This window comes from Vicugna pacos, chromosome 31 (assembly GCF_048564905.1).
Source record: "Vicugna pacos chromosome 31, VicPac4, whole genome shotgun sequence".
Classification (NCBI taxonomy): domain Eukaryota; kingdom Metazoa; phylum Chordata; class Mammalia; order Artiodactyla; family Camelidae; genus Vicugna; species Vicugna pacos.
This window is the reverse complement of record NC_133017.1, coordinates 10,696,487-10,722,438: the sequence shown is the minus strand read 5'-3', so window position 1 is coordinate 10,722,438 and position 25,952 is coordinate 10,696,487. Positions and strand designations below refer to the sequence as shown.

General features: G+C 41.7%; 2 protein-coding genes across 15 annotated transcripts in view; one reads left to right on the top strand and one right to left on the bottom strand.

Moving 5' to 3' along the window:
* SPOCK3 (SPARC (osteonectin), cwcv and kazal like domains proteoglycan 3) overlaps positions 1-5,517 on the top strand; it is a 130,354-nt gene extending 124,837 nt beyond the window's left edge. For all 3 annotated transcript variants that reach the window (XM_072952544.1, XM_072952543.1, XM_072952542.1), the window contains 2 exons: positions 1,601-1,720; positions 3,707-5,517. In XM_072952544.1, the coding sequence (XP_072808645.1) occupies positions 1,601-1,720; positions 3,707-3,870 (284 nt within the window). In that variant the 3' untranslated portion in view covers positions 3,871-5,517. The remainder of the gene's footprint in view (positions 1-1,600; positions 1,721-3,706) is intronic.
* LOC140690652 (uncharacterized) lies at positions 2,494-25,862 on the bottom strand. 12 transcript variants are annotated; one of them, XR_012065915.1, is made up of 7 exons: positions 24,755-25,862; positions 22,103-22,184; positions 9,852-9,999; positions 8,076-8,180; positions 7,439-7,602; positions 4,569-4,614; positions 2,494-4,465 (listed from the first exon to the last, which is right to left on the bottom strand). XR_012065915.1 is itself a non-coding variant. In XM_072952546.1 (3 exons), exons 1-2 carry the CDS (start codon positions 25,744-25,746, stop codon positions 22,142-22,144), a joined length of 1,035 nt encoding a protein of 344 aa, XP_072808647.1. In that variant the 5' UTR covers positions 25,747-25,862; the 3' UTR covers positions 9,897-10,030; positions 22,103-22,141. The 12 variants fall into 12 exon arrangements, 3 of the variants coding, with proteins under 3 accessions (XP_072808647.1, XP_072808649.1, XP_072808648.1); XR_012065911.1 differs by having other exon boundaries at positions 2,494-4,614; XR_012065916.1 differs by lacking the exon at positions 4,569-4,614.
* Between the last annotated feature and the right edge of the window lie 90 nt (positions 25,863-25,952).

Below are 25,952 nucleotides of genomic sequence, written 5' to 3'. Positions count from 1 at the left end.
TAAGATGCCCTACAGTCCTGCTCACAGGTACCTGGCTTTGTTTGTGTCTACAGATGGAAGTTCAGCACGTCCAGTGGGAAAAGCCACTGACCTTCAACGGTGAAATGTTTTAGACTTGATCAATGTCTATTAGTGACAAATCTATTAACATCCAGGCTTTGATAATTCAGTGTTACCAAAGAATGAAAATACTTAGCGCCCAGCTGGGAGGAGTCACCTTTGTTCACAAAAATGTTCATAAAAGTGGAAGTCACCGCTGCAGAGCAGTGCCCCTCCCCCGCGGCCTGGGCGCTGTGAGAGGCGGGCGCTGCCCGCCCTCCAGCCCCAGGCTGTCTCGCGGCCGAGCTCCAGCCTCGTTCTGACGACGCTCTTCCACTTCCAAGGTGCGCAGGCACCGGAGATGAGTTAAATGGTCACACTGACTCTCGCTGTTAACATTTTTATGGCAAATATGGCAAATCATGGTGGTTTTTAAGAGGTAGAGATAATAGTGCTAAAAATTTCCCAGTTTTTGCTGGCCTTAAATCCACAGAAGGTGTTCTCATGTTTTCTGTGTTGGCGATGTTCTGTGTCCCTCATGGAAATACCAGGAGTTCAGATATTTCAAATGAATCAGTTTTAAATTAAATTGGTTACTCATATATCAGAATTTTTAAGCTTTTCAAAAGGACCAAATCATGAGCCCATATTGTTGCAAGACCAGATGAGAGTTTCACATTTTATCCATTTCTTAGTCACTGGTTTTCTTTTTTTTTCACCAAATAACTATATTGTGTCTGATTATTGAGAGAAAAATTGGTCAGGAAAGACAGGAAAATCTTCTAATCTCCAGAAGCTTCTTACATTGTAGTGTTGGACTGTTACTGAAGACCGGGAATTCACTTCTCAATTGTTAGCTGGACATGATCACTAGCAGTGTGCCGGGACTATGTTAGATCCTATAGGTGTGAAAACAGATGTCTCTCTTCCCCACTAGACTGAGTTTAAGGGTTGCTCATGTAACAGTGAAAATCAAGAGCATCCAAAGTGCCCAGAGGATATCACAGGATAGTGGTGAAGCTGTGCAGTAAGACACACACACACACACACACACACACACGTGATGGAAGAAATATATCAGAAACCCTCCTGCTTACCAGGAAGGGGTCACATTTAAGTCAGGTTTTCAGTTGCAAGAGGGAGGGAAGGGGAGAGGGTTCCGGATGAGGAAGAGATTCCTGTGGAGATGAAGCCTTCTGGGTCTGGAGGAAGCAGCAGCTTGACGTGGGGAGAGCTGGGGGTGTAGGAATGACAGTCTGGGGAGCGAAGGTCGCAGGTGGCCATGCACCTGGTCTGGGGGACTGGGGGTTACGGCATCCGTCAGATTCCAGTTCTGGGTGTCCTGCCCCTGAAAACGGCACCTTTGCAGAGTGAGGAGAGGAAAGACAGGAGATTTCTCAGCTAACGACACTCACAGTGGCAGTTCCTCACGACGAGGGCGGGGCCCCAGCTGCTCTGTCCTCCGGGCACCACCGGCTCCCCGCCCAGGGCCGGGCCCACGCGTGCCTGGCTGAGTGACCCGAGGAGGGGCACCAGTCACTCATCACGGTGTGTCTTGCAGGGCAGTACATCCCCCAGTGTGACGAGGACGGTTACTACAAGCCCAGGCAGTGCCGCGGCGGCGCTGGGCCGTGCTGGTGTGTGGACAGATACGGAAACGAGGTGGCGGGCGCAGACTGTGGTAAGAAGGGGGTCCTCCCTCAACACGCTCTCCACACTCACTAGAACTCTGTGCAGACATGGGACATTGGGGGGCGGGTGACAAAGACTGGCTCCTAGCACACTAAAACCTCGTATGAATAAGAAATAGGACCGCATAATTTAGATGGTTTAAGAAGAGCTACAAGGTGGGCCCCTTTGCTATTTTAGATACAGAAAGTACGTCAAATGCCTCACCTGTTCTTCTGGGTGGGGAGGGCAGACTGCTCCGGGCCACCCGTGTCCCCACCCAGCACCTCCTGTCTGTGTGCCCTGGAGATGTTCACTAAGGGGGCAGAGGCTCACCCATGAAAGAAAAACGAACCTTTTTAAAGTAAAGGTCCATAAATTGTAGGTTTGTGGCCATCTTTCCTTATGTTTGGGGGAGAAAATACACTTTTAATTGCTTGAAGGGTAATTATAATTAATATTTTAATTGTTTTTCTATGCATGCATTTTACACATATACCTAAAAAGTAGTATTACAATTAAGTTGAGCATCATATATATATATTTTAAAGTTTTAAGTGTGACATTACTTTTGTCTCATAAAATATTTTTTCAGAATGCAAGTCTTAAATTAGTATTTTTGTTTGTACTGTGGAAAATTTTCTTTACAATAGCCACTTAGCCTGTATAGATACAAAATACAAGCACGCGCGCGCGCGCACACACACACACACACACACGGAATCAATGGATTGTGTTTCCATTAATTCAAATGACCAAAAATGAAAACAAAGTTCTTGGCCAGTGTTGTGTTTTAGAAAATGTTTTCCTCCTTTATGGGATTTTGAAACTGACACACTGTGGTTGTTTAGAAATAGGTAAGTGGTAAACAGCATACAAGCAATTGCATTCAATGATGAAATGCCATGCTTTGCGTTTATTTATTCCATAACACTTTTAATAGCTTGGCTTTGGTTTTCTGATCAGTGTTTTCAGGTTTAAGTAGGATTAAGTCTAGTCAGTAGCTAACAGAATTGTAACATGTGTCTGTAATACATAGTTTAAATGGGTTGCATTATTAAGTACTTCAGTCATCAGTGATGCCAGTGATGGATAAAGAATTTCAATTTATCTTATAAGTAAAAATTATATGGAGATGAATTCAGTAAGTGTCGGAAATTGTTTGGGTAATATGACTTCTGAGTTTTCTCAGCTTGTTGAAATTATTAAGAAAATACAAGAAGTTGCAGAGTAGAAAAAGTTTTCTTCACGTGAGGTGTGGATCTCCATGCGTTGTATTGTGAAATCAATCAGTTATTAATCGCAATGGATTCCATTGATAGCATTTGTTATAATTAGCTTCCACAGAATTTCAGGACTAAAATATTAGGAAGTTTAGAAAATAAACACACTGTCTTGAGGAGGTGGAAAATGAATACATCCTGAGGTGTGTGTGCATTACTGCCTCCGTGAATAGGAGCTGATACTTTCCTAAATATTTTTAAAGCATTGACTGGCTGTGTTAGCTTTTTATTGTTCTGGTAACAAGATCCCACACAAGTACGTCATCTTGTGGTTCCAAACATCAGACTCAGCCCGGCTTCCTGGAGCTCAGGGCGGGGCGTCCTCAGAGCTCCTTCGGAGGCGTTGGAAGAGAGAGTTTCCCAACCTGGTCCTCTGCTGACAGACTGTTTCCCTGACTTCAGAGCTAGCCGCCTGCACCTGACTCTTGCTTGTAACCACACCTCCCTCTTACTTTGACATGGGCCTTCTCAGAACTGGGCTGAGATCGTATCACTGGACTAGAACTCTTGTCTGTCAGACCTCAGTAATAATTCTGCTTTTTACCACATAAATTTTAATAAATGATGACAAATGGATCTTACCTTATTTTTGTTAAGAAAGCTAAAGAGCAAATTAGAATTTTATGAAGTGCCTCAGTTTTCGTAACAATTTTCAGTCCATCAGAAATTATCCCACCACTCAGTCAAATAACACCACTGTTTACCGCTTTCCTAAGCTGTTGACTTTGAGACCTCGGGAGATTTTGCAAGTGGAGACTTCAGAGAGTGGGCCGGTGACATGGACGAGGATGGTGTGACACGCGGTGAGGATGAGATTGGAGACGATGAGGAGGAGGAGGGAGACGATGACGATGGCGGGGACCAGGACGGCTACGTGTGACCGGCGAGGTTGGAGCACATTTCCGTCATTTACACGGTGATGCCTACAGAGAACTACCTTCTTGCCCAAAAGCAAAATGAGTCTAAAAATCACTTATGTTTTGTATAATTATTTCAGATACCACAACTAAAATCCTAGAGCTTTATGTTTAAATACAAGTCATTTACTTTGAGTTGTATCTGTCCTGGAGAAAAAGGACACGTACGGGGTCTCTCCTGACAGAAGAGGGAGGAGCTTGTGGTCTCGACAAACGTTAATGAGAGCAAACTGTAAGTTGGTCACAGACGGAGAGGCCAGCGCTGGAGGTCGTATGGGACACTCTTCGGAGAGGAGTTCTCAGTTGAATCTGCAGTAACTTATTAGTGACCTGGGCCCCCGGGATCTTATAAAAATATGCATGACCTTAATTGCAGTTCCCAAGGCGCCTCTTTCCCAAAGCTGGAGCGACTGACTCAGAGGTGAGTGAGGTGAGAAAGACAAAGTCCATCCCCGAGTCCTCCATCAAGCTTGTCATCCCAGTGATGCTTTTAATTATGCACTTATTCTGGATGTGATAAGACATCTCAAAAATGGCAAGTATGGAATACCATGGATTCTGAAAGTTAAACACTTAGTTATCCTTTCTAAATTTTGTTTTAATATGGACAGCAGGCTCATGTAAATTTTTTTTAAATTTTTAACCAGCATGGTTTCTTTACCTTTCTAGTTTTCTTGATCTTTCTGACCAGCAACATAGGGTGCAGACTTTAAAGCAGAAAGACAAAGATAAGGATTCTTTTAAACTGTATTTTCACAAAAAAGTTTGTCATTTGCCCCAGTACCAAATTTTAAAATACCAATTCTTATTTTTTTTCCTATCTTAGATAAAAATTTGCATTTAATCTAAAAATTGTCCCATTTTGTTACTGGTATTGAAACTTGGCGTGTGTATGGTGCCTTGCAAAGTAGAGACAGTGGTTTTAGCATGCGTACTGGCACAGGACAGTAGTCCACAGACAAGCACACCTAATTAACCAGTTGATACCAGTGATGTCACTGCTGCTGGAATGAAGAAAATGGAGTGTGTTTCTTTCTTTTTTCCTCTTGTTACATACTTGCCATGTGGGCTTGTGTATGATTTTTGTGTGGAGTAGCATCTGAGATTTAACTGCAACAAAATTACTTTAATTGTTGTATTTAAGTTAGCATGTTAGTTAATTGTGTAGCCCTTTTGGCACATCCTCACTTTGAGTTTGCCAGACCTATGGTTTTGTGCTCATAATAAAAATGGAAAAACCTGTTGGATGTTACACACTGGTATCACCATTTAAAGTGGGTCAGCTGGTTTCCCAGTATATGATCCACTGAAATACAGTTGGTGGATTCTTTCCACGTGATTTATAGACACTAAAAAAATTTAATGTTGACTTTATGTAATATTTAAGGTACAATGCATTTTCTTTATTACTGTTTATGTATAGTTTACAAAATAAAGAATCTTGTAACCAAATTAAACTGTGCCTTAATGATTTTCTGGGGCATAGGTAGTAGCATGAAAGATTCTTAATCTGTTTCTTGATTTTAAAATTGGATACATCACAAACTAGCTAGAAAAGATTTTTGAAAAAATTTTGAGTTTCAAAGTCAGAGCTCTTGGCATCTTGGATATTGTTTTATTATACATGTTTTAAAAGATTTTTGTTTGCTAGATTGTTCTGTTTTCACTTAAAAATCTTAATTCTTATTTTCTGTTTTAGATAAAAATATGTGTTTAATCTGAGAATTAAGCCATTTTGTTTCTTGTATCAAAATTTAGAGAAGGTACTGTATGGTGCCTTGTAAAATGGAAATAGAAGGTTTTAGCATGCATTGTTTCATTTGTCATAGCATTGCAAAGTAGATCATTTTCTTTGTTGAGGGTAGTATTTTTAAGCCCATTTTTGTGGTATTATATTTAATATATTTAGCTAAATTTCTGTAGCAACAGCATTTTTGAAGAGTGATAGAATAACCTTACCTGTTTAACAAAAGTGTAAGAACCACAAAATGCAACTTGTGGATTGATTGGAAAAAGAAAAAAGATCAAATTCTGTATAAAGGTTTAGCAAATTAATTCAAAGTAACAAGTATGGTGGTCTTTAAGTGAAGCTGTTTTTTTTAAAGACGTATCATCTTTCAAGCTCCCAGGAAAGCAACCAATTCAACCGAAAATATAAAATTGAAAATATGTATACATCGCTACACTTTATATAAAGTCTGTGTGTGCAGTATATATTTATATAAATGTGTTTAAAATTATACTTGTGACAGATCTCTTGGTCATTTAATTCATTTTGAATATTCTGATTTAATATAATTATTTATTTATTCCAAAAACATCAATATTGAGCACCCACTGATGCCCAGGCACTATTCTAGGCACAATAGAGTCACTGGTGAGCAACATAATTGTGAAGTTATATTCTAGGGCAGAAGGAGGTAATACATTTACCCGCCCATAACCGAATGTAAGTATGTTCACCACTAGGGAGAAATCAAACAAAGCTATTTCCTAGACTTAATTTGAATAACAAGGCCAATGTATTTAGAACACTTAAGAATTGAGTCCTTGAAATGAACTCAAATTTTAAAGGAATATTTTTGATTGAAAAGAATGGAGCTATCCAATATTTTGTCCTTTCTTAAGTTAAATTCTGAGGCTCAGGCGTGAAACCGTGCTGTGCATCCTCAAGCCTGTTTCTCTCTGGTTATCATAGGGGCACATGTAACATGCAGAAGACCACAAGACAGTCTGAGTCACAAGGTCAAATGTGAAGTCGTTAGAGGACGGGAGCAGAAACTTACAAATAGATTGTCAGTGTTCCTGGTGTGTCAGAGGCTAAATGGGAATTGGTGAACGCTTTTTGTCGGGCACCCTGGATTTGCTCACAGTTTATTTACCAGTTCATTTATTTAAGTGGGTTTAGAGAGTTTCACAAATGAGCACTTGCTTTGAAACAAACATTTTGTGTTTGGTACAAATGGGTGATACCGCAGGTGAACAAAGGTGCAGTCTGCCTGGAGAGAGGACTGGCGCTTTCAGTGCTCACAGAGATACTCCTGCCACGGGGTGGGCTCCCCAGTGTCTGGACCCCTGCAGACCCTGGGCCTGAGGGGCTGGCCACTGTCCTCCCTGATGCTGAGTTCTTCCGAGTGCTCAGCGGATGACCCGCCAGCCCAGAGGCAGGGGTCCTTATCGGCAGGTGGGGGAACAATGTTGTGACCTTTAAAAGGGTGGTGGCAGCTCTGTCTGACGTGGCTAAAGAGTCTGGTATGGACTTTAAAATTCTGCAGCTGTCCCTTGAGTCTCTGGCAAGAATGCCCTTGGGTAACAGGCTTGCCTTCCACTGCCTGCTTGCAGACCAGGGCAGACTGTGTGTCATAGCTGGCCCTCCTGCTGTCTCGACACTAACACCAGCAGGACTGTTGAGCAAAGTGCCCGTGAGATCTCGGGTAGGCCCCCTGGTTTCCCAAGCAGAGTCAGTCTGACCTATGACCTAACAAGGGTTGTTTGGACAAGAGTCCACAGCCCCTCCTGGTGTTAACCCACCTCCTTCCTTTCCAGGCCTTTGGTGGCTACTGTTCATTTCCTCTTTGGCCCTTGTCTCTTTAGCCTTCTGGTCCAGTTTGTGTCTGCTAGCCTCCAGTGGTCTCAAGTAAGGCTCAGGAAGGCTTAAGGATTTCAACCCATCCCAGCAGAGGGTGGCCTGGTCCCTGCAGGTCCTTGGAACAGTCAGTGAGGGATGCCATGGTAGGCTGTGCTCTGCAGCCTCATCCAGCAGGAGGAAGTTTCAGAAGAAGAGACCTCTGGGCCCTTAACCCTTAGGAATAAGGGGTGTAGAATCTCTCGGGGGAAGGGGACAGGCTGGGCTCTGGGACCCTGTGCTATAGTGCTTGCACCTGGACAGATGTCTCCTCAAGCAACAGGACACAAAGAAACTATAAGGGACTAAAGATAACAGCTCGCACGTGCTGTTGGGGTGAGTTATGAACAAGAAACAGAAAACCAAAACCCAGCTGCCGCTTCTGCAGTGTTGGGAGCAAAAGCAGGTGCCAGGTGTGATCCCCGCACAGGGCACCACCAAGTGTGCCGGCCTACCCACCAAGCCACCCCTCCCACCCGACCCCTGGACCCCCCCACCCCATTTAAGGGAACTGACCCCACCCTGGGGAGGGAGCAGGGGCACCTGTCACTTGTTCTCGTGCCCTCTGCTGCAGCACGAGTCCTGGCAAAAGCCTTGGAGTGTCTCGTCCGGCCTCTTCAATTTCTCCTGATTCCAGAGCCCAAGGACCTGGGTAGGTAACAGAAGGGGGAGGCAGGAAGGTGTGGACTGAGGGCGTGGAGGAGGAAGTGGAGCTGAGTGTGGACTGGAGCCCAGACCGTGGCACCAATGTGCATGTCACACAGTTTGAGGTGTCACCCAAATCTGGGAAAATCCTTGAAAAGCATTTGTTAAAAAAATTACACAATTTCTAAAAATCTGTGATGTAGAAGTTGCCATCTGTTGGGGAGACGGAGGTGAGGGTGGGGAAAGTAAAGACGTGGCCCAAGATGCGCACGTGGCAGCCTACGTCAGGAGGACGGGCTTTGGCAAATATATTTTCCTTCTCGTGAATTTGGGAAATTGAAGGAAGGTGCTAACTGCAGCGCAAGCTGCTGCCGGCAGGTGGTGATGGCAGCCAGCCTTAGGAGCAGACAGACTCAGCTGCTGGGTGAGGAGGTGCTGAGGACCCTGTGGGTTGAGGAGCCCTGGAGGGGAGCGTGCAACCTGCTCCCTGGGTCTCCAGACCAGCCTGGGCCCCGGCGTTCAGCCCCCAGATCTCCACTCTGTCCTGGGTTCTTTCCGTGGCTTCAGGCAACACGCACTTACTCTGAAAGGCACGTACTTCCCTGTAGGGAATTTAATGTCTATTCCTTTGTTTCAGTTTTGGGGAGCAATTCAAACTGTACAGCTTGAAAAATGCACCTTGGGAAATTTCCAAATGAAAGGTGTCTTAATGTAAAAGGCTATCTTCCAGTCTTAGTAAAAGAGAAAAATATAATACCTAAGTTTCCCGTCTTTGGGGCAGTAACACTTGTTAACATGCGGCAAAATGTTCGATGTGTGTGGAGATTCCTGTTCACCATTTTATCTTCTCTGAAATCCCTTGGTTTTATCTTCTCTGAAATCCCTTGGTGCACAGTTACTTGGGGCCTGTGGGAAAGGGCATCTTGGATGACAGAATGACAAACGGGAATGTTTGACAATCTTCCATCAGTTTTGATCCCTTTGGGATCTGATGTCAGTAAAGTTGTGGTGATTCAATTTGTGGTGCAGTGAAGTACGTCTGCAGATGCAAGTCAGGGGGACACTAGAAATACACTTTTCTGTTTACAGTGACAACACGAGTTGAAGGATTCATGGTGGCGTGAAGGGCGAGAGGAGAGGGCCTCTCGTGCAAGGTTCGTGACCTCGGCCCGGCACAGGGTAGTCACAGTGGCTGCCACCCTAACGGATAGCGCAGCCCAGAGGTCGAGCCCTGCTAGAAACCAGAGCGTGCCTTCAGGCCCCTGGTGCTGCAGGCTTCCCACCTTTGATGGAATCCCTAGTTCCTGCATCTTTAAAAAATTTTTTTACTGAAATGTCGTTGGTTTACAATGTTAGTGTCAGGTGCAGAGCAAAGGGATTCAGTTTTGCATACACGTATATATGTTTTTTCTTTTCAGATTCTTTTCTGTTATATGTTATTAGAAGAAGTTGAATATAGTTCCCTGTGCTGTTCAGTAGGTCCTTGTTGTTTATCTATGTTGCATACAGTGACGTGTGTCTGTTAATCCCCAACCCCCAATTTATCCCTCCACACCTTTTCCTCCATATTTTAAATAAAACCATCGCCCTGCTTTCACTGTTTCAGAAATTCCTCTGTGAGTGGAGCGGGTGCACAGGATGCTTGGCTGTTAAGTGGAGGGCTGTCATACTCACCAGGAAGAGCTCTGAAGCAAGAGGGCATCGCCAGGACGTGTCAGACCCAGATCACGTGGTGTGAAGTTGTGAGTTACTGGCTGTTGCCGCAAGGAAGCACTGGGCGTCACCGTGACTTGATACCCAAATGTAAATACGCAAACTGAAGCTGTGTAGGAGTTGTTGATTATTCAGATGCTCTTAAGAGGGAGATTTTACATAGAAGTATATATAAAATAGGATATTTTAAATAGAATGATAAACAGGATAAATTTGAATTTGATAAATAAGATTTTAACAATGCACATGCAAGTCTTGCATACCAAAAACTATACAACATTGCTGAGAAAAATTATAAAAACCCAACTAAATGGAACGTTATGCCATATTCAAACATTGGAAGATCTGATGTTCTTAAAATGCCAATTTTCCCCAAATTGACCTAGAGATTTAATGTAATCCCAATCAAATCTTAGCAGTCTTTAAAAAAAATAGTGGTAATGGTTTCTTTTTTTGTTTGAATATACTTTAGGAAACGATATACATAACCGAGCTTTCCCACCATCTCCAGGTAACAGCAGGAAGCTCCAGCTACACACATTCAGCATTTTGTGATGGCTGAGAACAGCAGTCAGCACCAGACGTGAACAGTCAGCTGCGACACAAACATCCTTCCAAATGAAATGTCATCATAGCAAGACAGGTAAACTAGGGTTTAACAAGTGACAGCCATCTGGGACATGACTTCATCATTTTTGTTAAATTTCCTATTTCATTCAGTATTCTTATACACAATTCCCTGTTTATAGGTTTTAGAGAAAACCTCCCTTAAGGAATTATTTCAATTAAGTATAAATGTTCAACAATAGTTGAACATTTCTGATAAACAATAGTTGAATAGTTCTAATAAAGAATCCCCAGGCAGTTCAAATTCTAATATGCACTGACCAAATGAAAAGAAAAATAACAATTTTTGTTCTAACATGTTAATTACAACAGCTACATTTCACATCTGATCAGCTTTTTTCCCCTTTCTCCTCCCATAACCATGTTCATCGGGCCATTTCCCTATATTTGTGCAATACATGTACTTTCAGCACATGTGCCCAGCAGTGCTTTGAAGTCCATTCTTACAAGGTGCAAATGGATTTCAATAATTTATACAAACAAGTGGGTTATGCTCAATCACTGCAATTTTAAGCTACTGTACACAGGAATGGAAAGGTTACAGAAAAGTGCCATAGCCACAGTGCCTGAAGAAAGGAGGGAAAGAGGAGCCTTAAAAAATGGATAAAATCAGATGAAGGATTTCAGAGGGAAATGGAACACATGGGCAATGAAAAACATTTCTCTGCAAAACAAATGGAGAAGCACTGCTCTTGACCATCAGGTGCAAGTGTGGGAACAGGTGTTTGATGACATTGTATCCACTGCCTGTATGGTTCACAGTCGTATCTTCAGACACAGATCACCTGGTGCTTGCACTGGATTTTTGAAAATACAAGATTTCTAAATGATACATTAACCCCCTAATTTTGCAGACAGGTTTACATGTAAAAGGCTAAGTATTTAGCCGCCTCAGCATTGATTAGTTTTGGGTGTCTAAGCTCTGTTACACATGACTTCCCATGTGTAACAGATGAAGAATGCATCTACAAGAAACCTACATTTCAAGGGTTTTACAATCAATCTTGTATCTTTCCCATGAATTGAATCTCACAGACCGCCGTCCCCTTGTCATTTGTTTTTGCCCAGCTTAACTGTCTTCCTCTACTTAAATGCAATTCAAAAATGTTATGATTGGGCAATAGATTTACAGTTCCTGTACTCAACACCATGTGCAATTATGACCATACTTGGTAATGACTGGCTCATACATACAGGAAATGGTAATTTAAAATGAGGATCAATGGGCCATGTGATAAAATAAACTCTAGTTCAAGGTCAATATATACTTTATCGACTTTATAATTTGTCTGGATTAACATACCTGGGAAAACAAGTTTACATAGGCCCCTGAAAAAGTAAGGAAATAGCCCCACCAAAGGGTGACTAGAAAACAGCATTCATTTATAGTTAAAAAGGAAAAAATGCACTAATTTAAAAAACCCATGCTCAAATATCAAATTTACCCAACATGGTGAAAGGCCAATGTATGCCAGATAAGTGATTTTCTCAACAGAAAAAATGTTCAGAGTATCCCAACATTTCTAAGACTTAAAGGAATTTTACTCCAGATGTGATACACGTTTGGAAAATGCATGCCTAATTGCTCCTACTTCAGATGACTTCACTTGCTTGGCTTCTGGAGTTTTCCATCCTGCTTTTAGTGGCATTTCTCTCACGGCCATCACTGTCAGGCTACCAGCAACCGATTCGTAAAATGATGGCATATTAGCTTTTAGAAATCGGAAATCTGTACCCCTCTGTCACTTGCTCTGTTTGTCTTTTTTAAAAATAAAGACAACAACCTGGACTTTAAACCATCATACATTCTAGCCTATTTCAACAACATAAACCATCATAACTTTTTTAATTAAAAAAAAAAGAGAGAGAGAAGTAAGACTAAGTGAAAGCAGAGTCAGAGCTGGAAGGCTTTCCTGGGACTACAGCTCCTTCAGTGAGCAAACTTGTTGGCGATTCTAATATTCTCCCCTGCTTTCTAAATTTCTGATTATATCCTCCTTGGTTGAAGCCATTTGAAATCCGACCTCTACATAACTGGTATATTACTACATTTTCAAAGAAAGGGGAGAAATCCCTTTTCTTGACACTGGACCCTGTGGAGACCCTGAAATGAAGCCCACAGGCGGCTTCCCACGCAGGCCTGAACATCAATGCGAGTTGTGTTTCTCTTTCTGATTTTTAAAAACAGCTGCTCGGTGTCACGGTGGAAGATAAGCCATTTTCTCGTGAACTCCTTGCCCAGATTACATTATGGTTCATAAAAAGTCCTGTGTTAATAAGCAGAAGTATTCTCCAACGCTGGAATCTTGTATGATTTGCAAGTTCGTCGACTTCAAAAGAATCCAAATCTAGTCCTGATTTTATCAAAGGCCTTTTGTTATTTTGCTATTTGCTATTCTGTTAATTCATACACTCATTAATTCAGATGTTCCCAAATGGATGCCACAAAAATTTAATTATATGACCAAAGAGATCTTTATAATGAACGATCGAGATGTTTTCATCGAGTTGCTGCATGGAATGCTACTATAAGATTGAAAATTAGCACCATGAGGTAAGTTTCACTTTTCAACAGGACTTTAAAAAATATGATCGTTAGAAATGGCACCTAGAGATAGAAAGGCAGGAAAGTGGGGTCCCTACACTGGAAGCAGGTTCCGTCAGCGGCTCAGGTGGCAGTGGGAGAAGCAGGGATGGGTTTTAAAAATGCCAAATGGACCGCTCTGGCTTTATCCTATTCCCCCCATCCTCCCCCAAATCTCTCAGGAGGAAAAAATAGTCCCCATTTGAGTTACAAAGTCAGAACAGAAGGGAGAGACGCAGGCTCTGGGGGTGGCCCTGTGCGAGGTGGGGGAGGGGCAGGCAGGCAAGCAGCAGTGATCACTTTGGAGATTATGAATGTATCACTGCGGACCGAACAAAATCCAGATAACCAGAAGTCTGTGCCCGGTTCATGGACAGTAGCGCTCTGCCACTTGAGGGAGATTTAAGATCTAGAAGCACACTGAAAACTGGAGTGAGAGTTAAGAGATGGTGTTCAACTCCCCTGTCTTGCTTCACATGGGCTCAGAGACTAGGGCATGTCACCTGGACTCCTTCTCTAATCTGAACAAGCAGCCTGAAGTGCAGTCTTTGCAGCTCCTTGAGAGTATGTCACCCAGACTAAGTACTTCTGCATCTATCTCAGAACACAGCGTCTATAATCCTGGAATGAAAACTATGTCCATATGTTCAGACAATACTAGGACTTCTTTTAAATTCAAATATTCTCTCATTAGCAGGCTATTTTTTATTCCATAGCTGCTTTATTGATTTTCCCCTTATTTCTAGGCACATAATATTCATCCTCAATTGTATCATTATCAACTATTTCACACAATTTTGTGCAATTTAAAGACACATTTTCAACTCCCAGTTAAAATTTCTGATCACTGATTTAAATATATCAAACAGCCATGGTATACTGAAATTGAAAACTTCAATACTGTCAAAACAGCAGTTCCTGCAAAGTGACAACACTGCCACAATGAAACAGATGTGTGTAAACACCCATGTTGTATGAGCTTGTGATTGACAGATGTAAGGCCAGTCAAATCTACCAAGAACCCCAAAGAACGCAGAGCCAGAGCTTGTTCATACTGTTCACCTCATGGAAAACTCTGCTTCCTCCAGTAAGTCCAGCAAACCTGTCTTCCTCCCAACCACTACCCACCCTCAATTTTAACTAGCCCGTCTGGTATCCCCTAGATCTTGGTCAGAGTCCCCACTGTAACACCACTCATCATCTGTGGTGGTTGCTTCCACGTTTGTCTTCTCTCCCAGCTCACAAGTGCGCCAAAGGGCAGGGTGTGTGATTTGTCTGTCTTTGGGTCTGGCACGCTGGCTGCCAGTAATGGGTGTACAGGAAAGATCTGCAGATGACCGTAGACAGGTTAGCTCTCTTGAACAACAATAAATTGTCATATATATATGTAATAAATACATAATGCATATGTAATATAATACATATGTATTATACATACATATGTGTGTACATATATATGTATATATAAAAACAAATGTCAGAAAAGTACTTGTGAAAACTCTGGATTAGTAATAAATGAAAAAAATAGAATTACTAATCACTGCCACTTTCCCTCAAAAGGCAAGGCAATCTGATACAGGAAACAGACAAATATTGAATATCCATTTTTCTTTAAATATTCTATGAAAATTCCACCCTTCAACTATATCTTTGAGACAACAAATTGTCCGTCAAATCATAAACCAGAAATTAAGCATTATACACGCTAACCACATAAATATAAAGGAGAGCTCCAAGCAGATAAATAAGCATGCTATTTTTAAAATGTTTGAAGAGATTTATAACTTTCCACTTTTAAACTCTAATGCTATGCATTACTTTCTCAAAGTATACATCCAGTAACACACTTCAATATTACTGACCAACTATTTAATTAAATCTACTTCAGCGCCATCCCTACAAAGTGCCGCCTGCTGACACACGTCACACAAAGTGACAGAGGGGCTGCCGGGGCTTGTACACCAGGAGCACCTGAGAAGACAGACGTGCTTCCAGGCGAAGGGTCTCTCCTGCCGACTGACTCATGCAGCTTTATCCTCACATTTCAAACGTACGCCCATCTTTTCAAAGATAAACATTTACACTGCCTTGGTTGACCGATTCTTGCACCTGACTTTGTTAAATAAATGAATAGGAAAAAATTTCCCCCAAAGCCTGGCTACAGATAATAAAAAGGGCTTCAGGGGGCTTGTGAAGGAAAAGAACTCACTCTGTAACGTGTGTGCTCCGGTCAGTTTGGGTTATGTTAATTTATGGATGTAAATGCAAGCAAACTTGTTAATTAATTAAACAAAAGGTTGTGCATTTTCAGAGCCTGAAGTGATTAATAATTAGTTCACACAGGTTACATATTACAGAGGAACATAGCCACTAACCAGTTCCAGGACCATAAAAATAACAAAGCTACTTCAAGAAGATAGATGTATCATTCAAATGTGATTTTTTTTCCTTCTCTCAAATGTGGCTCCATTATGGAGGTAAGAATGAAAGGTAATATTCTGATTTTGGTTTCCAGAAAATACAAAAATGACACATTTCGTGCTCTCTGAAATTATCATTTCACTACAAAAGTTGTGGTGCTTGGGCAACAAATATGGAAAAGAAGAACTAAGAAAATCTGATGAAAGTTGGTGATGCTGAATACAAGTCTATAACCTACAGACAACCGTAGGGACCTGGAGAGCTGAACTTTTATAGGTAACTGTACATCTGACCCCTACATACTCATTTATCACTTTAGAAGTGTATAGAATTTTAAAAAATACTTTTCTGAGACAAAGGACAACTTTGTTAGGTGAAAAAATTGTTAAAAACTCAAAGGAAATCTTAGACGAGAGAGAGAAAAGAAACTAGGATTTGTTCCCTCCTACGTGTTAGGTGACTGGGCTGGGGGCTCTACACATTTGTGGGTCCGTGCCCTGCAAGTCCGTAACACAGGAGCTGTTAAAACTCCAGTTTTACAAATGAACTAACCACGACTCAGGGAGGTTAATATCTTTACCTAAGGTCACACAGTCAGTAAGAGGTGGAGCTACTAACATGTAAACTTTAGTCTGTCTTATTTCTCTCTGCGTGCTTTCCCAAAACCATGTATTTATTCTTAAGAACTCAAAGAGTTGGTGTCCTAAAATTACATAGGTTCTCAACAAAATACAGGCAACACATCCAATTGAGGAAAGCATTATTCTAAGAGTCAGGAAAGAAACCCTACTTCTAGGTCCTCCTTTTTCATCTATTTACTAAGCTATGTCCCGGAAAAATTAAAACAGTCAGGCCGTACGAACCTAAGATGAGTGGGTGGAGAAGGAGCAGAACATGGAACTCAGGTTGGTCTCTCTTACCTGCAAGTAAATGCTATGGACTGAATGTGGCCCCCAAATTCATATTTTGAATCCTGACATCCAGTGTGATAGGGATTGGGGGTGTAGCCTTTGGCAGGTGATCAGGTCACCAGCGCCAAGCCCTAATGAATGGGATCGATGCTCTTAGGGAAGAGGACCCCAGAGAGCTTGCGTGCCCCTCAGCCACGGGAGACCATGGTTAAAAGACCCATCTATGAACCAGGAAGTGGGCTCCATTATACACCAAACCTGCCAGCATCTTCACCTGGAACCTCCCAGCCTCCAGAACTGTAAGAAGTAAATCTGTGTCATTTACAAGCTCCCCAGTAGCTGGAACAAATTAACACAGTATAAATTCCAGCAATTAAATTCATTCTGATTCCATATTCTTAAAAATAAGAGTAACAAGCTTATATCATTCTAAAAGTATAACCAGAACCCAGGTTTCTAAATTTTAAATCCAAAATATGCTTTGCCCTATTGTCTCTAATATTCTGAGCCACTGCTCCATTGTTATTTCAAGAGACATAGGACCCTCTTACATGCAAATGGAGGGAAAAGGTATTATACCAAAAATAAATGTAAATGATGTAAAGTTATTTCCCACATTCTCCCAAATTATTCATTACATGTAAATAGGATATATAATAACTTTGTGATAAAACCTGAAGCCTAATTTTTAAAATTTCCTCAATGACCAAGTAAAATTCAAATTAATGTATTTTTTCTTATTCAGGAAATGACAACTTTTAAATTCAGAAAGCTAAACTGACAACACTGATTGATTGATTGATTGCAGGGGGAGGTAATTAGGTTTATTCATTAATATTATTATTTCTTCTTTAATGGATGTACTGGGGATTGAACCCAGGACCTCATGCATGCTAATAAACACACACTCTACCACTTGAGCTATACCCCCTACACCTATTTTAATGTCAGCTGGTTACTTGCTCAACAGCATTACCACACTTTTGTATCTCATAGATGCACAAGATGTTTGTTACAGAATTATTTTCAAGTTAATGAACTGAGTGAGACATACCATGAGATTTCCAATCTAAGATCACAACAATTCTTGAAGTTTTTAATCTATGAATATCATTGTCACCTCAATTATCTGAAGTACCCTAGCAAATAAAACAAAATATAAGCATGTAACACTGTCAAGCATTTTTTCACTTGAGATCAATCCAAGAAGACAAAGAAATTGTAAACATATATGCATCCAACACAGGAGCACCTCAGTTTACAAGGGAAATGTTAACAGACGTAAAGGAGGAAATTAACAGTAACACAATAATAGTGGGGACTTTAATACCCACTGACATCAATGGAGAGATCATCCAGACAGAAAAGCAGGAAGAAAACATTGGCCTTAAATGACACATTAGACCAGATGAACTTAATTGGTATTTATAGGGCATTCCATCTGAAAGCCATAGAACACACATTCTATTCAATTGTTGCACATGGAATATTCTCCAGGATAAATTACATGGTAGGCCACAAAGCAAGCCTTGGTAAATTTAAGAAATTTGAAATCATATCAAGCATCTTTTATGACCACGACATGAGATCAGAAATCAACTATGAGAAAAAAACTGAAAAAAAAAAAAAAAACCACAAACACCTGGAGGCTAAACAATATGCTACTAAGCAACCAATGGATCACAAAATATTTTGAAGAATAAATAAAAAAATACCTAAAGATAAATCAAAATGAAAACATGACAATCCAAAACATGTAAGACGCAGCAAAGGCAGTTCTAACAGTAAAATTTACAGCGATACAAGCTTATGTCAGAAAATAAGAGAAAGTCTCAAACAACCAGAGAAAGAAGAATGAACAAAACCAAAAGTTAGTAGGAGGAAAGAAATCTTAAAGATAAGAGTAGAAATCATACACCAATAAAATGGACAACCTAGAAGAGATGGACAACTTCTTAACAAGGCACAATCTCCCGAGACTGGACCAGGAAGGAATAGAAAATTATAAGAGACCAACACCAGTACTGACATTTAAAATGTCATTAAAAAACTCCCAACAAACAAAAGTCCAGGACCAAGTACTTCCACGGGCGAATTCTACCAACCATTTAGAGAAGAGTAAACGCCTATTCTTCCAAAACTATTTCAAAACACAGCAGAGGTAGGAACACCTCCAAAGTCATTCTATGGGACCACCATCACCTAGAACCAGACAAAGATATCACCCAAACCAGAAAGCATGACAAAAAACTAAAATTAAAGGCCACTATCACTGATGCATATAGATGAAAAAATCCTCAACAAATACTAGCTCTAATGGTACCTTAAAAGGATCACATACCATGATCAAGTGGGATTTACCCCAAGGATACAAGGATTTCTCAATATCTGGAAATCAATCAATGTGAAACATTACATTAACAAATTGAAGAATAAAAACCATATGATCATCTCAAGAGATACAGAAAAAGCTTCTCATAAAATTCAATATCCATTTATGATAAAAAAAAAATCCCAGAAAGTGGGCACAGAGGGAACTTACCTCAATATAATAAAAGCCATATATGACAAACCTACAGCTAACATCATACTCAATGGCAAATGTAAAAAGCATTTCCTCTAAGATCAGGAACAAGACAAGGATGCCCATTCTCACTCTTTCATTCAACATAGTTTTGGAAGTACTAGCCAAAGCAATCAGAAAAGAAAAGAAATAAAAGGAACCCAAGTGGGAAAAGAAGTAAAACAGTCATTGTTTGCAAATGACATAATGCTATACACAGAAAATCCTGAAGACACTACCAGAAAGCTAACAGAGCAAATCACTGAATTCAGTAAAGTTGCATGATACAAAATTAATACGCAGAAATCTGTTGCATTTCTATACACTAACAATGAAATCAAAAAAGAAATGAAGGAAACAATCCCATTTACTATTGCATAAAAAGGATAAAACACCTAGGAATAAATCTGCCTAAGGAGGCAAAATATCTGTACTCTGAAAACTTTGATAAGACACTGATAAAGAAACTGAAGCCAACACAAACAGATGGAAAGATTTACCACATTCATGAATTGGAAGAATCAATACTGTTAAAATGGCCACACTACCTACGGCAATATACAGATGCAATGCAACTCCTATCAAATTACCAATGGTATTTTTCACAGAACTGGACAAATAATTTTAATATTTTAATGGAAACACAAAAGAACTAGAATAGCCAAAGCACTCTTGACAAACAACAGAGCTGGAGGAATCAAGCTTCCTGACTTCAGCCTATACTGCAGTGTGGCAGTAGTCAAAAAAAAATATGGTATTGACACAAAACAGACACATAGATCAATGGGACAGGGTAGAAAGGCCACAGATCAACCCACACAGCCTTCTACACTGTTGGTGAGATTATAAATTAATGTAGCCACCATGGAGAACATTTTAAATAATGGCTCTGTTTAACAACTGGTTCATAAAATTCCTGAAAGTTTACCAGTCAGATCTTGTGAACTAGCTGGCTCTCGCCCACCATTGCTGGCTGAGCCCACCTCCACTCCAACACCTTTGTTCTCTAGCCAAATTTTACACAGGGGTGGCCCTGTTGTACAGTTCTGGTCCAAGAGACACAGACGGAAGTGTCTCCTGGGAGAGCTTTTGCTTCCTGGTGATGGGATCTGCCTTTTCTTTCCTTTCCCATTCTGCTGGGAAAGGAATAGAAGTGCTGTAGCTGCAATGGCCTTAGTACCCTGAGGGGAACGCAAGCACTTTGCAAACACAGTGCCTGGCTGTGTGGCATCGCTGAACTGGCACCAATAACCCCCTACTCTGAGCTTCTCACTATGAAGAAAAAACATGTTCAATTACCATGATTCGCTCTTTGTCCTTTGAAAGAAAAAGCATTCCTAAGTGATACAGAACTAAAACACTCCAGGGCTTTTGGCCAGTCTTGACTTGCTTGTCATCCTGAGTCTAGATACTGCATATTAATTCAGAGGCAAAGATTGGGTTTATTTTTTTTAAATACCCTAATCCAAATTTTGAATAACTGGACTGACCTAGGTTTGTTTTGGTCTATCTGACCATTTGTTCTGGATTCAAATTGTCTTCTGATATATGTTGAGGTTGTATGCAAAGAAGCCTCTCCCGTTCTCCCTCTCAGTTGATTTGTGGAATACAGGAACCAGAGGCTATGTAAGAAACAGAACATCGATTGGTACTTTCCAGGGGTTGGAGGTGGAGGGTGGCAAAATGGATGAAGGTGGTCAATAGGTGCAAAATTCCAGTTGTAAGATAAGTAAGTTCTGGGGAGGTAATCTACAGCAAGGTGATTATAACTAACAATCCTGTATTGTATATTTGAAGGCTGCTAAGAGAATAGAGTTTAAAAGTTCTCACCACACCCACACACACAAATTGTAACTATGTGAGGTGATAGATTTTTAACTCATCTTATTATGGTAATCATTTTGAAATACATACGTATATAAAATCACTATATTGCATACCTTAATATATGTAACGTTATATGTCAATTGGATGTCAAAAAAAGCTGGAAAAATACTCAAAATATGCTCAGGTAGACACTAGTATGATTTCTATTGTTAGGACATAATACAGAATTGGGATTTACCCCTGGGGAAGAAATAAGCAACTGAGTAATTTTTAGTAGCGAGTGGTCATTCTGACAGCAGGAGGGAGAGTAAACTCTAGTTTGGTAAGAGAGAGCAGGCAGGGGCAGCTGGTGATAATCATGGGGGCTTTAGACACAGGAGTGGTGAGACTGAAGGTCTGCCTTGAAGGAAGCGCCTCAAGTTATCAGTCAGAAAGGAAACAGAAGAACCAAGAATGGCTCCTCATGATTTTGGGTTTGTTTTTTTGTTTTTTATATTATCCTGAGAAACCATGAGCCTTTTCAGTAAGATACTAATATAATGAATGCTAATGTTTATGAAGCATTATATATATGTATATATGTATTTTTTGACTCATTTCAATCTCACTTAACCCTGTAGGTTAGCCTTTTTGTTACTCCTAGTTCCTAGATAAAAAAACTTAGAGCGGTTAATAGCTAGTCACTAAATCAAAGAACATTCTTATACTTTATATCATTTTGATTTAAATTCTCACATCAACTCTACAATGTCTTTAATGCAGATATTATTATTCTTACTTCAGAATGAATCTAACTTGTCCTCAAATTGATTAGGACAATTAACCTGAAAATCAGTTGCAAAGATGAGATTGTAATTAGAGTTTCTTCAGTTCATATTGTTGTCTTTTCCAAGGGCTTTAGATACAACATTAGAATTGAGAGTTCTGTTTGAGTCTTATACATCCAGGTGGCAGCATCATGACTCAACGTAGCTTAAATGTGCACTAGAGTATCTTAACACATGATTCCTGAAAGTTTAAGGGGATATCTGACAATACTGGTTGAATTTATGGTTGGTTGTCATGCATACGGAAGAGACAGGGCTAGCCAAACTCGATCCCCAGTCACGTCTACGACACCCACAGGTTCTCAGTAGGAAGGAGGGCCTGACTGTGGAGCCTAGGCACGGGTAGCTTGTTTAATTCCAAATTCTCAGCCTTGGCAAGTAGCCTGGGCTAGGGACAAGCATTGACCTTATTTTTCCTTTTTTTAAACTTGAGAAAATAGTTCACACAATACCTTTCTAGCAATGCATCCCATCCTGATTGAGGGAGAAAATCATGGCTCTTTTGAAGTTTTTCTTCTAGGCAGGTTTCCTTTCCTGTTAAAAACAAAGAAACAACACAAATTTAATTTTAAAGAAGATGTGTCCAAACTTCTCTTTTAGGAATGAGGAAGTCCTATGTTACAGTTCCACGGCCGTGCAGTCCAGTTCTTGAGAATGTGAGCTTTCACTGCAGACCTGGATTTTAGTCCCAGCTCTGTCACTTGGCCAACTGGTTAACCTTTCAGAGGCTCAATTCCCTCGTGTTTAAAATGGGAAAACTAAAATTCAGCTATATTTTATAGCTGAATCTGCAACTAATGTCTTCTTTGTTTTGTAGCAATGAGCAAAAAAAAAAGGGAAAGGGGAGAAGAAGGGAGCCCAGACAGCAACTGAATGGAAACCTGCGCACCTACTCGGCGAGGAGGAGGTGCTATCAGGAATCTATAGAGAGTAAGTTTTAGTTAATGCTAATAAGCACATCTTGTTGAATTGACTTCTTGTTTATTAGCCAAAGATAATAATTGCATTTTAAACTAAAAGTGTATTACAACTGTCATTAGCCTTGTCAAACTGCTAAATTTGAAAAATGCTAATACAATTTTCACTTCAAAAATCACGTTATCTCCTTGATCCTTCCCCACATCCTTTCTCTTTATTGCTGCTTGCTGAACGGCATACTACCTTTTTAATTCTGCATCTTTGTTTCATAGCACTCTCATTTGTATTTCTAAAATCAGATGTTCCTTTCATAGAACACAATATCCTAATTAAAATATTAAAAGATGCTTTTTGAATGAAGAGAATTCACACTGCCATAAAAAATGCTCAGAGTGATGCAGGATTTTTCCTTTTTATACTTCAATGATTCTTTCTAAATTATTTCTAGTTATGGAATTAACCCTCTTTAGCCTTCAGGGTGCATTAAAACTGTGGAAGAGGAACAGGCAGCAAAATGAATTCAAGCAAAAAGAAAGTGTTGAAGTCATAGTAAAATTCTGAAAAAATATTTAACATTTTTATTTTCTAATTAACCCCCACCAAGGTGTCTTATTGTTTTTGATTGACTGTTTCATTTGGCCTCCTTCAATTTGCAGGGCAGGGCTAAGCACATTTTGGGTTCACAGCTCATTGTTTCTCTATTTGTGGAAATCCAGTCCCTTGTGTCATTTGACTTTCTTTCCTTTCTCCATTCTCCATTCTCATCCCACTCACTTTTACTGAGGTGTTTGAAATCCTTACAATTTTCTCTTAAATATCTTTTGTAATTATACATATTTTAAGTTAGCTAAATGATGCCTTATTCTGTTTCCTACTCTCGACTCAACACTATGACTTTGAGGTCTGGATATTATTGCTGAATGTATCTGTATATTCTAGATATATTTGTGAAACATTTGTAGACTTTTTTTTTATTCTGTATTTTACAATTACCTCTATTGTGTCATTTTAGAAAAAGAAATTTGGTGTTTTTTTTTTTTTAAGTCCAAGTTATCCTTCGTCTTATTTAGTTAATACTTCCTTATATGGTTAGACCTCTGGGTCTTCTCACCCTAAAAGTTGACTGTGTGGCCTCAGCCAATCAGATATTTTCTATTTTCCTCTTCCTTGCTCTTTATTCTTTATCCTATAAAAGTTTCTTGCCTTCTACCCATTTTGCAGTTCTCCGCAATTAAGACAGTCCACTTCATGAAATGTGAAATAAAATTTGTTTATATCATCTAAATTGTCTTCTTTAATGATTTTAACAGCAGAATGAAGTAAAAAGAAACAAATTTAGTTTAACGTGACTCTACTGTATATTATAGACATTACCTAGAACCTTTAAATGATTTCACCAAGTACTATCTTGTTAAATTTGAAAGAAATTTCAAGTCTGAGTAGAATGAATAAAACTTTTACTGAGGTCTAGAATCTCATAATGCCAATTAAAATAAAGTAAGATGAGAGAGCAAATCAAAAATACCTGTGGGGAAAAATATCTTTCTTGGTAGATTCTTCAATTTATTTGGACAAGGGTCAGGCAAAATATTAACCTGTAGTATGTGGGTTTTAATTCTGAGGTTTCAGATTCATTCAAAACCACAGTAATTTACAAGTAAGAGGAGGAAAATATATAATTCTTTTGATAATTAAAAATTTATGAAACAAAGTCAAGAAAAATACATAATTAGGCCTTCTAAACCAACTGAAGAAATTTAATTCATTATACTTCCTCAGACATTGAGCAACTTGTTATAAATCTGATATTAAATCAAAGAAAAAACAGTAATATATTCCTTTATAATCTTAATCTCCTTCTTATACTCCCTTTTTTGGTTAATGTTACCAAGTCTATTTAGGGAACCAGACCAGAAATAAGGAAGCACTTCCATTTCCCAAATCATAAGTATCTTTTAAAATGCATATTTGAAATAGGTCCTCACTAAATCACACTTGTTAAACGAATGAATAAATAAATAGAAGTCCATCTAATTCTACTATTGGAACTAGATGAAGACCAGAGAAATAGTCTGTCATTTTTTTTAAATTGCCCCAAGAATTTGAGAATACATAGACCCACAAGAAAATACTTTCTTCCTCAGTTGAGTAATTAAATCAGGTAATGTATGTAAACCAACGACTACCTTCTCTGTGCGACATTCGACCTCCGTTCTCCCGCTGAATTTGGCGCCGAAAGTTCGGGATGGCGGTAGCGGCGGCGGCGGCGGGGGAAGCGGCGGCGGAGGCGGCCGCGGCGGGGGAACCGGCGGCGGCGGCAGCGGCGAGGGAAGCGGCGGCGGCAGCGGCGGCGGCGGCGGCCGCGGCAGAGGAAGCGGCGGCAGCGGCGAGGGAAGCGGCGGCGGCGGCGGCGGCAGCGGCGAGGGAAGCGGCGGCGGCAGCGGCGGCGCCCGCGGCCGCGGCAGAGGAAGCGGCGGCGGCGGCAGCGGCGAGGGAAGCGGCGGCGGCTGCGGCAGAGGAAGCGGCGGCGGCGGCAGCGGCAGCGGCGAGGGAAGCGGCGGCGGCCGCGGCAGAGGAAGCGGCGGCAGCGGCGAGGGAAGCGGCGGCGGCCGCGGCAGAGGAAGCGGCGGCGGCGGCGGCGGCGGCAGCGGCGAGGGAAGCGGCGGCGGCAGCGGCGGCGCCCGCGGCCGCGGCAGAGGAAGCGGCGGCGGCGGCAGCGGCGAGGGAAGCGGCGGCGGCCGCGGCAGAGGAAGCGGCGGCGGCGGCCGCGGCGGCGGCGGCCGCGGCAGCGGCGAGGGAAGCGGCGGCGGCAGCGGCGAGGGAAGCGGCGGCGGCAGCGGCGGCGCCCGCGGCCGCGGCAGAGGAAGCGGCGGCGGCGGCAGCGGCGAGGGAAGCGGCGGCGGCCGCGGCAGAGGAAGCGGCGGCGGCGGCCGCGGCAGCGGCGAGGGAAGCGGCGGCGGCAGCGGCGAGGGAAGCGGCGGCGGCAGCGGCGGCGCCCGCGGCCGCGGCAGAGGAAGCGGCGGCGGCGGCAGCGGCGAGGGAAGCGGCGGCGGCGGCGGCGGCGGCGGCGGCGGCGGCGGCGGCGGCGGCGGCGGCGGCGGCGGCGGCGGCGGCGGCGGCGGCGGCGGCGGCGGCGGCAGCAGCGGCAGCAGCGGAGGCCGCGGCCGCCTGAGCGCATGCGCGCGGACTCCCTCCCCCGCCGTCGCGCCTGCGCAGTCGCGCCACCACAGCTTCTGGAAATTTTCGTCTCACCTGCCGAGGGAGCGACGCCGGGCGGAGTTGAGGAGTATCCGTCCCCGCAGTGTGGAGGGCCGAAGCGGACAGGAACCGCTTCCCTTTTGAAAACGTCTCAGCAGAGTACTGTGACCCTATTACGGCTTTAAT

Coding starts and splice junctions, on each gene's coding strand:
- LOC140690652 (XM_072952546.1), bottom strand. CDS start 25,746: ATGCGCTCAGGCGGCCGCGGCCTCCGCTGCTGCCGCTGCTGCCGCCGC. Junction 22,185..24,754: donor TCGAATGTCGCACAGAGAAG/GTAGTCGTTGGT, acceptor TGTTTTTAACAG/GAAAGGAAACCTGCCTAGAA.